Source organism: Rhinolophus ferrumequinum, chromosome X, assembly GCF_004115265.2.
Source record: "Rhinolophus ferrumequinum isolate MPI-CBG mRhiFer1 chromosome X, mRhiFer1_v1.p, whole genome shotgun sequence".
NCBI lineage: Eukaryota > Metazoa > Chordata > Mammalia > Chiroptera > Rhinolophidae > Rhinolophus > Rhinolophus ferrumequinum.
In genome coordinates, this window is record NC_046284.1 from 72,995,510 (window position 1) to 73,009,326 (window position 13,817).

Here is a 13,817-nt window from a genome sequence, read left to right on the forward strand (position 1 = left end):
ATTGGGAATGAATAACAAAGCTGGAGGTATCATAGTTACCTGATATCAAACTATACTACAAGGCTATGGTAATCAAAACAGCATGGTATTGGCATAAAAACAGAACCACATTTGGAGACCAATGGAACACAATAGAGAGCCCAGAAATAAATCCATGCCTGTTTAATCATTTAATCTATGGTAAAGGAAGGAAGAATATACATTAGGGTAAAGACAGTCTATTCAATAAATTCCTCTGGGAACACCAGTCAGATACATGCAAATAGATGAAACTGGACCACCTTCTTACATCATATACAAGAATAAACTCATACCGGATTAAAGACTTAAAAGTAAGAGCCAAAACCATGAAACTCCTAGAAGAAAATATAGGAAGTAAACTGTCACACATTACCCTTAGAAATATTTTTGCTGATCTATCTTCTTGGGAAAGGGAAACAAAAGAAAAAAAATTAAACAAATGGAACTAAACCAAACTAAAAAGCTTTTTCACAGCAAAGGAAACATCAACAAAATGAAAAGATATCGTACTGAATGGGAGAAGATATTCGCGAATGATACATTTAATAAGGGGGTCAATATCCAAAATTTATAAAAGCCTCATACAACTCAACACCAAAATAAACAAACAATCCAATAAAAAAAATTGGCAGAGGACTTGTATAGACACTTCTATAAAGAGGACATACAGATGGCCAATAGACATATGAAAAGATGCTCAACGTCACTAATTATCAGAGAATGCAAACAAAAACCACTTTGAGATATCACCTCACTCCTGTAAGCATGGCCATCATCAATAAATCAACAAAGAAGTGTTGGTGAGGAGTGGAGGAAAGGGAAACTTCGTGCACTGTTGGTGGGATTGCAAATTGGTGTAGTCACTATGCAAAACAGTATGGAGGTTCCTCATAAAAAATAAAGACACAACTACCTTATGAGCCAGCAATTCCACTCATGGGTATTTATCCAAAGAAATCCAAACACTAATTCAAAAAGATATATGTACCCCTATGTTTACTGCAATACTAGTCACAATAGGCAAACATGGAAACAACCAAAATGTCCACCATAGATGATTGGATAAAGAGTTGGTACATATACACAATAGAATATTACTCTGACATAAAAGGAATGAAATCTTACCATTTGCAACAATATGGATGGACCTACAGTTTATCATGCTGTTAAATAAGTGAAATAAGTCAGACTGAGAAAGAGAAATACCATATGACTCACTTATATGTGGAATCTAAAGAACAAAATAAACAAACAAAACAGAAACAGACCATAGATACAGAGAACAGACTGATAGTTACTAGATGGGAGGGAGCTAAGAGACTGGATGAGAAAAGTGAGGGGATTAAGAAGTACAAATTGGTAGCTACAAAATAGTCATGGGGATTTAAATTGAAGCATGGGGAATATAGTCAATAATATTGGGAAAATTGTGTGGTGCCAGGTGGGTGCTAGACTTGTTGGGGGGGGTCACTTCATAAATTAAATAGATGCCTGTGCACAGCACTGTATGCCTGAAACTAATATAAAATGGTACTGAACATCAACTATAATTAAAAAGTATATAAATAATTTAAAAATTTTTAATAGAAATAAAAAGAGTATATTTATTCAAAATGAACTAACTGGTCAACCTCCTTGGGGGGCAGACAAGCTAGCTTCTATAATGCTAGAATTCTGGAAAGGGGAGTAAAGAGGCAAGGCTTATTGGATGTAATTTAATGTGGGTTAGAAGATACGCTGTTCTTCTTTCTGTGGGGCAGAAACCATAACATGGGTTATTCCATATCACACAGAATTTAAATATGTCTCTGGGCAAGCAGCTTTCTCCACAGTGCAAAGAAGCCAATTGTTTGCCAGTAAGAGATTGCTTATTCTAGCATGATGCTGTTGTTCCAGTTTCCCATTATTTCACTTCCATTGTTTATTAAGGTAGAGATGTCCTCAGAACCTATGGTAGACCAGATATTAGCTAGGTATGCTGAGAGCTGTAAGAATAGAAAATCTGTGCTGTGTTGGAAGGAAGAGAATGAGATTTTCATGAGATATGAGCAAAGGAGCAAACAAGCCACTAAACAGTTTCAATCTGGGGATCCAAGAAAGCCACACATAATGGAATTTGGTTAGGCTTTCTTTCCACTGTCATCCCCTAAGCCACCAAGAATGCTCCAAAAGTAACAACCACATTGCCTAAATTTGACTATGACATATAATCAATAGACAACCTACTTTGAAAACACAGCAATTGTCTATACCTGACCTTAATTTGATTTAAAGCAGATGTAGATAAGCTTGGCATTCTGCCTGACTTAATTAGATGTAAAAAGCACTCATACTTGGCTGGCTTCTCTAGAGATTGTCTCACCAACAGATCTCCAATTACAGGGTTCTTTTCTAGCATGTACAATTCCTAGCACTTGTAGGATGTGAAGGTATCAAGTTTAGAGCCTCTCAAGCCATTGGTGACCCTAAATTTGAGGCCCACCCCAAGAAACATCAGAATTTCTCTTATTTAGGGATATTTTAACAGTCAGAATTCTTTAGAGCCACTGGGATCTCCACAAGGATTCAGTCAAAGTATCTTTAAGTGTACTCCAAATGTTAACAAAGGAGCAAACCTGAAAAAACAGACATATATGAGCAGTCTCCCAAACTCTCTGAGCTCACTGTTCAAAAGTGGAACTAACTGGATCTTGATACCAATTCCATAATGAGACATACGACCTATAAACTACTCAAGGTAAATAACTAATACAGATCATATCTACAATTCAGCTAGTTGGAAGTAACCTCAAAAAGCTAGGTAAAAGAATCCAACAGTCATACAAGAGGTATTTCTTACTATCATCAAAGCAACAAAAACAATGCATGTCAGTCTTTAAATTCATGTGAAGGAAACCACGTCTTCAGCTTTATCGAAATCTGATCATAAAATGCTGCACAGGGGCATCTAGCTGTCTCTGTAAGTATTTTGGGATCAAAGTATATTATCATTTATTGGCCTTGTACTTACAAGCACAAACAGATTTGTAACTCTGAGAGAAAAGAACATTCGTTTCTCAATTAAGCCAGATTAATTTATTTACAAATATGAACTGAGCATCTACTACATTCCAATTACTGTTCTTGGTACTAAGAATACAAGAGTAAACAAAACAGACTATGGTATAGTCTGCTTCTTCTATAGAAATTTGCTTGAGGAAAAACAGATACTTTATTTACACCTCTATGATTATAACATTAATCCAGAATGTATTCTATCATATATTGGTATCATATTATTTATCATTTCATGGAACTGTGTTTTAGCTATTCATATATATAGCATAAGCTCTTTGAGAACAAAAATTGTTCTTATAAATTTTGTATCTTCTGTATATCAGAGCCTTGCCTATGCAGTTAGGGGAGATGTTTCAGTCACATTCCAGTCTGGAAATAGGAACCTAAGCCATAGTTCTGTGTTTGGCAACAAGAGGTAATTGTTCCCCTAGGCCCTAGGGGAATCTGGCAAAGTCTAGAGAAATATTTGGTTTTTCACAACTAGGAGGGTGCTACCAGTGCTGCTACTCAAGGATAGAAGCCAAGGATGCTGCTAAACATCCTACAATGTGCAGGGCAGTCCCCCAACAAAACAGCATCGCCCAACCCAAGATGTCAGTAGTGCCAAGGTTGAGAAGCCTTGAAGTAGTTTAAACAAGGGAATTTAATATGAAGAACTAGTTACAAAAGATTAAAGAGCTAAAGGCAAACAGGTGATGGTGAGGCAACCCAGAGATTAGCAACAGCAGGAAGTTGCTACACCATCTAGGGCAGAAGGAAAAGTGGAGAAGGTAGTATTACAGAACCTAGAAGCTGCGGTACCTGTTAGAGCTGGTACCATAAAGGAGATTCAGCCACTGTATAGACCTTCCAGAAACAGAAAGGAGGGGAATACTTCGGCTTTTCCTCTCCTGTCTTCCATTCTTCCAACCAGTACCTGCTATTATGGGCCAAATCTAAAAGGCAGCCAGTTGGCAATGGAGACTAGGAAATGTAATTTGCTGAGGTCAGGTCCCCATAATACAGAATGGAGAAGAAATGAATAAATATGGAATCTTTGAATAACAGGAAAATGAACAATGCAGTGGTTTAATACAAAGAATAAGAGCTTCACAGTGAGACAGACCTAGGTTTAAATTCTAGCTGCATCACTTACTAATTGTGTGATTTAGGAAATCAGTTAAACTTTTCTAGGCCTCAATTATTTTATCAATAAAATAAGATTAACCATATCTACCTCATGGGATTAGTATGAGAACTGACGGATATAATACACATAAAACAAGTAGCACAATACCTCACATGTAATATGTTTCATATGAACGGTGGCTACATACTCTTCTAAAAATACAGGGAATAATCTTATTTCATTTTTTCCTTTTTTTTAATTAAAGTTCATTGGGGTGACAATTGTTAGTAAACTTACATAGATTATAGGTGTACAATTCTGTAATACATCATCTATATATCATATTGTGTGTTCAATACCAAGAGTCAGTTCTCTTTCCATCACCATATATTTGATCCCCTTTACCCTCATCTCCCACCCCCTCCCCTCTTACCGTCTGGTAACTCATCTGTGTCTGCGTTTTTGTATCTTCATTTGTTTGTCTTGCACTTTTGTTGTTTTCGGTTTTATGTACCACATGTCAGTAAAATCATATGGTTCTCTACTTTTTCTGTCTGACTTATTTCGCTTGGCATTATAATATCAAGATCCATCCATGTTGTCACAAATGGTACTTTTCTTACTGCAGAATAGTATTCCATTGTGTATATATACCGCACTTCTTTATCCATTCATCTGTCGAAGGACACTTTGGTTGTTTCCATATGTTGGCCACATTAAATAAAGCTGCAATGAACACTGGAGCACATATGTCTTTATGGATAAATGTTTTCAGATCCTAGGGATAGATACCCTGGAGAGGAATAGCTGGGTCATGTGGTAATTCTATTCTTAATTTTTTGAGGAACCTCCACACTGCCTTCCATAGTGGCTGCACCAATCTGCATTTCCAACCACAGTGAATGAGTGTTCCCTTTTTTCCACAGCCTCTCAAACACTTGTTACTGTTTGTATTGTTGATAAGAGCCATTCTATCTGGTGTGAGATGATATCTCATTGCGGATTTATTTACATTTATCTGATGATTAGTGATGTTGCACATTTTTTCATATGTCTATTGGCCATATGTATGTCTTCTTTGGAGAAATGTCTATTCAGGTCCTCAGCCCATTTTTCAATTGCATTGTTGTTTTTGTTGTTGTTGTTGAGTTGTATGAGTTCCTTATATATTTTGGATATTAGCCCTCTATCGGAAGTATTGTTTGCAAAAATCTTCTCCTATTGGGTTGGCTGCCTCTTTATTTTGTCGATGGTTTCTTTTGCTGTGTAGAAACTTGTTAGTTTGATATAGTCCCATTCACTTATATTAGCTTTTACTTCCCTTGCCTTTTCAGTCAAATTCATAAAATGCTCTTTGAACCCAAAATAAGTTAAATGCCTATGTTTTCTTCTATGCACTTTATTGTTTCAGGTCTTATGTTTGGATCCTGAATTCATTTTGAATTAATTTTGATATAGGGTGACAGATAACAGTCTAGGTTCACTCTTTTGCACATGGCTTTCCAATCCGCCCAGCACCATTTATTGAAGAGGCTGTCTTTTCTCCATTGTATGTTTTTGGCTCCTTTGTAGAAAATTATCTGTCCATAGTTATGTGATTTTATTTCTGGGTTCTCAATTCTATTCCATTGGTGTGTATGTCTGTTTTTCTGCCGATACCTCACTGTTTCAATTATTATTGCTCTGTAGTACAATCTGAAGTCAGAGATTATGATACCTCCAGCACTGTTCTTTTTCCTTAGGATTGCTTTGGCTATCTGGGGTCTTTTGTGGTTCCATAAAAATCTCATGATCTTTTTGTTCTATTTCTTTAAAAAATGCATTGGGATTTTGATGGGGGTTGCATTAATTAGGCATATTGCTCTGGGTAATATGGCCATTTTAACTATGTTGATTCTTTCAATTCATGAACAGGGAATGTCTTTCCATTTCTTTGTGTACTCTTTAATTTCTTTTAATAAGGTGTTATAGTTTTCAGCATATAGGTCTTTGACATCCTTGATTAACTTTATTCCTAGGTATTTTATTCTTTTTCTTGCAATTGCAAAAGGAATTGTTTCCTTTATTTCTTTTTCTGAGATTTCATTGTTAGTTTATAGGAATGCAATGGACTTTCGTACATTGATTTTGTAGCTGGCAACTTTACTGTATTCGTTGATTGTTTCTAATAGCTTTTTTGTGGAGTCTTGAGGGTTTTCTATATATAGCATCATGTCATCTGCAAAAACTGACAATTTAACTTCTTCATTCCCAATTTGGAAGCCTTTTATTTCTTTCTCTTGCCTGATTGCTCTAGCTAGGACTTTCAATACTATATTAAAAAGCAGAAGTGATAGGGGACAGCCCTGTCATGTTCCTGAACGTAGAACAAAGAGCTTCAGTTTTTCACCGTTAATTAAGATATTAGCTGAGGGTTTGTCATATATGGCCTTTATTATGTTAAGGTACTTTCCTTCTATAACTGTTTTATTAAGTGTTTTAATCAGAAATGAATGTTGTATATTGTCAAACGCTTATCCTGCATCTATTGACATAATCATATGATTTTTGTCCTGTATTTTGTTTATGTGGTGTATCACATTGATCGATTTGCATATTTTGAACCATCCTTGTGCCCCCGGGATGAACTCCACTTAAATGTGATATATAATTTTTCAATTCATTGTTGCATTCGATTTGCTAGAATTTTATTGAGGATTTTTTGCATCTGTATTCATCACAGACATTTGTCTGTAATTTTCTTTCTTTGTGTTATCCTTATGAAGTTTTGGTAACAGTGTAATTAATGTTGGTCTCATAAAATGAGTTAGGGAGTATTTTCTCTTCTTCAGTTTTTTGGAAGAGTTTGAGTAGGACAGGAATTAGATCCTCTGAATGTTTGGTAGAATTTACTAGTGAAGCCATCTGGTCCTGGACTTTTGCTTTTGGGAAGGTATGAGATGACTGATTCAATTTCCTTACTGGTGATCGGTCTATTTAGATTTTTCAATTCTTCTTGATTCAGCCTAGGAAGGCTATTTGTTTCTAAGAACTTTTCCATTTCATCTAGGTTGTTGAATTTGATGGCATATAGTCCTTCATAGGATTCTTGGATGGTCCTTTGTATTTCTGTAAACATCTGTGAAAACTACCCCTCTTTCATTTCTGAATTTGTTTATTTGTGTCTTTTCTCTTTTTATCTTAGTGAGTCTACCCAAGGGTTTGTCAATTTTATTAATCTTTTCAAAAAGCCTCTCTTTGTTGCATTAATTTTTTTAATTGTCTTTTTGTTCTCTATTTCTGATTCATTTAGTTCTGCTCTGATTTTTTTATTATTTCCTTCCTTTTACTGACTTTGGGTTTTATTTGTTCTTTTTCTAGTTCTTTAAGGAATAACGTGAAGTTATTTATATGGGATTTTTTCTTGTTTCTAGAGATAGGCCTGCAATGACATAAATTTCCTTCTTAAAACTGTTTTTGCTGCATCCCCAAAATTTTGGTAGGATGCACTTTCATTCTCATTTGTTTTACATATATTGTGATTTTCCACCTTATTTCTTTTTCCACCCAGTTTTTCTAAAAAGTATGTTGTTTAATCTCCACATATTTGTGGTTTTTTCTGCTTTCTTTTTGCAGTTGATATACAATTTCAAAGCCTTGTGATCAGAGAATATGCTTCGGATGATTTCAATCTTCTTAAATTTACTGAGGTTCATTTTTGTCCCAATATATAGTCTATCCTTGAGAATGTTCCATGTACACTAGAAAAGAATTATAGTCTGATGTTTTAGGATGAAGTGCTCTATAAATATCAATTATGTCCATTTCATCTAATGTGTCATTTAGGGCTGATATTTATTTATTTATTTTCTGTTTGGACAATCTATCCGTAGCTGTCAATGATGTATTTAGGTCCCCTACTATAACTGTGTTTTGGTCAATTTTTCCCTTTAGTTCTGTTAGTAGTTGCTTAGTATATTTTGGTGCTCCCTGTTTGGGGGCATAAATATTGATGGCTGTTATGTCTTCTTGTTCTATAGACCCCTTTATCATTATAAAATGTCCATCTTTGTCTCTTGTACCTTTTTTATCCTGAAGTCTGTTTCATCTGATATCAGTAGGGTTACACCTGCTTTTCTCTGCATACCATTTGTATGGTGTGTCCATTTCCACCCTTTCACTTTGAGTCTATATTTGTCCTTGTAGCTTAGATGTGTCTCTTGGAGGCAGAATATATTTGGGTTAGTGTTTTGATCCAATCTGCTACTCTGTTCCTTTTAATTGGTGAGTTCAGTCCATTTACATTTAGGGTGATTGTTGATATATGAAGAATTCCTATCATTCTGTCTTTTGTTTTCTGGTAGACAGTGTCTCCATTGTTTCTTTCCCTTTTGATTGCTATCTATTAGCTCAGTGTCGTGGCATTCTATGATTTTTCCCTCTGTTTCTTCTTTTATTATGTTATTTTAGTTCTGGATTTTCTTTTTTTGAGTGGTTACCATTAAGTTTATGTAAAAGAAAGTTTCATATTTAGAGTATTCCATTTTCTTCAGCATGCTTACTTTCTCCATTCCCTTATGCCGGTTCAGGCCTTTATTCTCTCCCTTTTTATATTTTGGTTGTCACAAATTATCCCTATTTATGCTGGTTGAATAGCCTTCTTCTGTAATTCTTGTAGCACATGTCGTGTGATAGAACATTCCCTCAGCTTCTGTATGTCTGGAAAGGTCTTTATTCCTCCTTCATATCTAAACGATATCTTTGCTGGATATATTATTCTTGGCTCATAATTTCTCTCTTTCAGTAATTTGAATATTTGGTTCCACTCTGTCCTGGCTTGTAGAGTTTCTGCTGAAAAATCTGATGATAATCTAATGGGCTTTCCTTTGTAGGTTACCGTCTTCTTTTCCCTGGCTGCCTTGAGGATTCTTTCTTTGTTGTTGATTTGAGACAGCTTCAATACAATGTGCCTTGGAGAAGGCCTGTTGGGATTGAGGTAATTAGGTGTTCTGCTTGCTATTTGGATTCAAGGATCCAGTTGTTTCCACATATATGGGAAGTTCTCATTGACTATTTGTTTGGATATACTTTCTGTTCCCTTCTCCAATCTTCTCCTTCTGGTACGCCCATTATTCTTTGATATGGCTCTTTCATATGGCGTCAGAAAGTTCTTGTAGAGTTCTTTCATTTCTTTTCAGTCTCAAGTCTCTCTCTTTTTCCATCTGTGTCATTTCCAGATTTATATCTTTGATGTCACTGATTCTTTCCTCCATCTGGTCAGCTCTATTATGTAAGCTGGCTATTTCATTCTTCGATTCTTTTATTGGGCTCCTAATCTCCAGAAATTCTATTTGGTTCTTTTTTAAAAAAATTTCAATCTCTTTGGTAAAATGTTAATTTTGTTCTTTGATTGTGTTTCTGAGTTCATTAAGCAGACCGTCTGTATTCTTTTGCATCTCATTGAGTTTTTTTAAGAAATGCAATCTTCAATTCTCTGTCATTTAAGTCACATATTTCCATGTCTTTAAGTTCATTTTGTGGAGACTTTTCATTTTCTTTATGAGCTCTCTTGTTTCCTTGGTTATTCATGGCAATTACTGATTTATTATTTCTCTTCCTAGACTTCTACAGGAGTGGCTTCTGCATCAGGTTGATAGGAAGAGGTCTTTCTTTTGTTTTCCAGTAGGTGTTGGTAGAATGTTTTATTTTGTCTCCAACTGCAGCCTTTTATTCTCTCTCACACAGTAGTGCTATGTTTTCTCTGCACTATTCCAACTTCTCACACAATGGTGGGATTCCCTGGGAGACGGGCTTCTCCTTTGTTAATAGTTTGCCTGGGTCACAGGGCGCAGTGTCCGTGTGGGTATGAGGAGAGCTTTTGAAGTTCCAAAGCGCTTCCTGCTCCAGATTCAGAGCCCATATGTTTCAGCAGTTCTGTTTACTCCTGCAGGAATCCGCCCAGATATGTCGGGCTAGGGGCAGGGTGAGTTGTGAGAGGTGGCCCAGAGCAATGGCATCGACCACCACCACAGCCGGTCCTGCTTCCACAGCTCTCTCCCCTTTGCCGGAACTAGTTGGGCTGCGAATCTGTGTCTGTGGTCCACAGTTCTCAGAACAGCAAATATTCTGTTCTTTTGATCTGACACTGCTACTCTTCTGCTTCTAGCACCAGGTATGTGGGGGTGGGGCGAGCTCTGGGAGGGTAGGGAGGGGGCGGCTAGTCTCAGTGCCTAAGGCTTCTGTTCTCTGCTCAGCAGTGAGGGCTTAAATCACCATTTTCAGCCTTCTTCCCTCAGTCTTTTCTCCGAGGTCTCTGCCGTGAGCATTGGGTTCAGCCGTGTTATATGCTGTCCTCTCAGTCCTGTGGGCCATCAACGGAGCCCTAGCAGTCCGATTTCTTCTCTCTTCTGCAGCTGCGGTAGTTCTGGGATGCAGAGAGCTCAGAGCACTGAGCTAGGTCTGCATCCCGCACCTGCATGGCTCCGTCTCCAAACTTCTCCCTTCCCTCCTCCCCCGCTCACGCAATTCGCCCACCTTTAGGTGAATTCAGTAGTGGGCCTCTTTGTCTTGCCTGTCTGCTGTGCAGAGAGTCGTTTGTGGAGTTATACTTGTTCGATTAGTTGTAAATTCCAGGGGAGATTTACAGAGGCTCACCTCACGCAGCCATTTTGATGACGTCTGTATTTTTTTGTTCTTTTGATATGATAAAGCTACCATTCCACTTGTAGCACTGGGAAGGTAGAATTGGGGCGAGCTCTGGGAGGGTAGGTAAGGGTAGGCTAGGCTCCGTGTCTAAGCCTTCCATCCTCTATTCGGCAGTGAGGGCTTAATCCACCATTTTCAACTTTCTTCCCTCAGTCTTTGCTCCAATGTCTCTGCTGTAAACATTGGGTTCAGCCGTGTTATTTGCTGATCCTCAGAAGGGACTGTGGACCATAGTGGAGCACTAGCAGTGTGAATTCTTCTCTCTCATGTGGCTGCAGTAGCTCCGGAATGCAGGGAGCTTAGATCTCCAAGCTCCAGTATGCGTCCTGCTGCCCTGTGGCCCTCGTCTCCGCATTTCTTGCTTCCCTCCTCTGCTGCTCACTCAATTTGCCCACCTGTAGATGATTTTAGTTCCACCTCTCTTAGTCTTGCCTGTCTGCTGCACAAGGAGCCCTCTGTGGAATTATAGTTGTTCAATTTATTGTAAATTCCAGGGGAGATTTCAAGAGGCTCACCTCAGGCCACCATTTCTATGACATCACCTAATTTCTTCTTAAAAAAAACCCCTTAATTCTTGTTGTTATTAAACTCCCAAGTCAATGCCTAGAGCACAGCAAGCACTCACTAGAAGCTGGATTCCTTTTCCACTATGAAATATTTACTTGTTTGTTTGAGTCTCACCTCCTGTTCCCTCTTTTCCATATTCCCATTTCTCAGTGATACTTCCCTAATTTCCACATTATACCCCATTCACTTGCAGTGTGGTTTCTGAGGGAGAAACAAACCAGGCAAATGTGTCTTCTTAAATGTTACCCATATAATCCGAAATGTGTTTGTTTTCAAAAGTCAAACAAATTGAAATGTCTGCTTTAAAAAGGAGAAGCTAAGACAATATATGCTGGTTTAGATTGGACTATATGAACTCTGAGGCCTCCTCCAACCCCTGAGATTCACTAATTTGCATAAAGTTCAAACATAGAGTGTGGGGACAGAGCCCCAGAGAGCAGTTTCCAGGCTCTCGGCCTCACGTGGAGGGGTGCTGGCTCGGGTAGAAGATGGCCGTCAGCTGTGGCTAGTTGGCCGTCAGCTGTAACCATTGAGCCATTGGCCACTAATATAACTGCCGCGGCTACATTGGGGAGTGGAGGGAAGTCATAGAGTCGGTCGGTTGGCATAAAAGCGGACAGCAGGTTGCACGTCGTGTGAATCCAGCCTCCAGTGAGACTATAATGGTATGACTCCCCTACCTATGGCTCCATGGGAGTTCCTTTTTGGCCTCACCATATCCTGTGTCCTTATGTGGGGACTGGGAGCAGAGACCCCGCAGGCTGCCCAGCATGACATAGAGGCACTGAGGTTTTACGATCTAAATAAATAGCATAATTGCCTTTTCCTTATCTGTAGAGTATATCTTTACACATGGGCGCTGTTTGCAGTAACAGATGAAATCTTCAGGTCCCACCTCAGAACTGACAAATTCAATTCACAGAAAAAATATTTTGTGCCAATGAACTTTTCAAATTTGTTATACCCCTCCTTAGATGCTTTGAATTGGTATGTGAAAGGATCTCCACCAATAAGTGTCCTTCTCACTCCCATATAAACCTATGAGCTAAAAGATTTGGATTGCTGGCTCTAAAAACATTTGTTCCTCAGTCTTGCTAATTCTGATGACAGAGAAATACAAACAATTCTTTAATGGAAATTCTTACAGCCCTTACATATGCTTTCTGTACCATGACATCACATGGATGAGGCTTCATAACCACTCTCTGATTGCTACAGGTATGTATGATTCTTCCCACACCCCACTCACAAGCAGATCTTTAAGAGAAGAGGCTGTGTTTTATTTATACTTGAACTTGCCATGGTGCCTAGAATGGCCATAAACTACAAATGGTACTTAAATATACAGTGAATGAAGAATGAAGGAAACCACTCCATGGTTTAAACGAAGACTGAGCAAGATGGCATACTTGAAAGCATCAGTCAAAGAGCATTTTTTTTTCCCTTGTCCCTTATCTATGTTCAATGAGCTAACTTAAAATTTTAAGAAAATTTGTTAATGGTACCAAAATAAAAAATATTACTAGCTTCAAGTGGAAAATAAGATATTTCTCTTTTTAAACTAATTTTAATCTAAATAAGTAAAGCAGCTGACCTCTTTTCATAGGCTTCTTAATGAACATACCAAAGACAATACAATTGTTCTGGTTGGAAAGAAGATGAAGAAATGTACTGCTATCTATATGTCCAAGGTCTGTATTTATACATTTACAAGTAATTTTTTTGGTGGATGACTCATCCATTTGCTTCCTAGTAGAAGGCAAAATACCTCAGTTGCCTAGGACGAATGCAGAATGCAGAGGATGAACTGGAGAAATGACTATATGCAGATCTGGGCAAGGGACTGAAAGGGATAGGATGGATTTAAGGCAATCCCTTTGGGGAAAAAAAAGAAACAAGAATTTAAATTGGTTACTCACTCCACGGTACTGGCTTTCATTGAAAATCTGAGGTGGCAGCGGGTACCCTGTGGCTGGTCGACTGTTTTCAGGTACATTTTCTCTCATCCACTTCCGATTCTCTTCATTGGCGGCAATATCTTTTTCTTCAAATCCTATTTTGTTAGCTTCTAAGAAACCAAGTACATCTTGCTGTTTCTTCTTAATCTAGGACCCAAAGGACAAGAAACTCTACTGTTGATCAAACAGCTTTTGTAGTTTTTATTTTTCAAATTCAACAAAGTCAGTGTTTGTGAACTAGCAAGAATGAAGTAAGACATGGATCAAGATTTGTGGTGTCAGAGACGATACGTGGTTTTCCCTCTTTGTTATTTGGTTGTTAACAATGTCTCACAAGTGGATGGAAGAGCTTTCAGCCCCAGATCCTTTTACTAACCTGACTTTTTCTTTTTTTTTTCACTGAAAATCCCCACATCTAGTGA

The 13,817-nt window shown here is 37.9% G+C and overlaps 1 protein-coding gene across 1 annotated transcript in view; it reads right to left on the reverse strand.

The window, feature by feature from the left end:
• Positions 1-13,817, reverse strand: part of SH3BGRL (SH3 domain binding glutamate rich protein like) — a 133,011-nt gene that overhangs the window by 14,336 nt on the left and 104,858 nt on the right. The window contains exon 2 of the mRNA XM_033118814.1: positions 13,357-13,542. Coding sequence (XP_032974705.1) covers positions 13,357-13,542 — 186 coding nt within the window. The remainder of the gene's footprint in view (positions 1-13,356; positions 13,543-13,817) is intronic.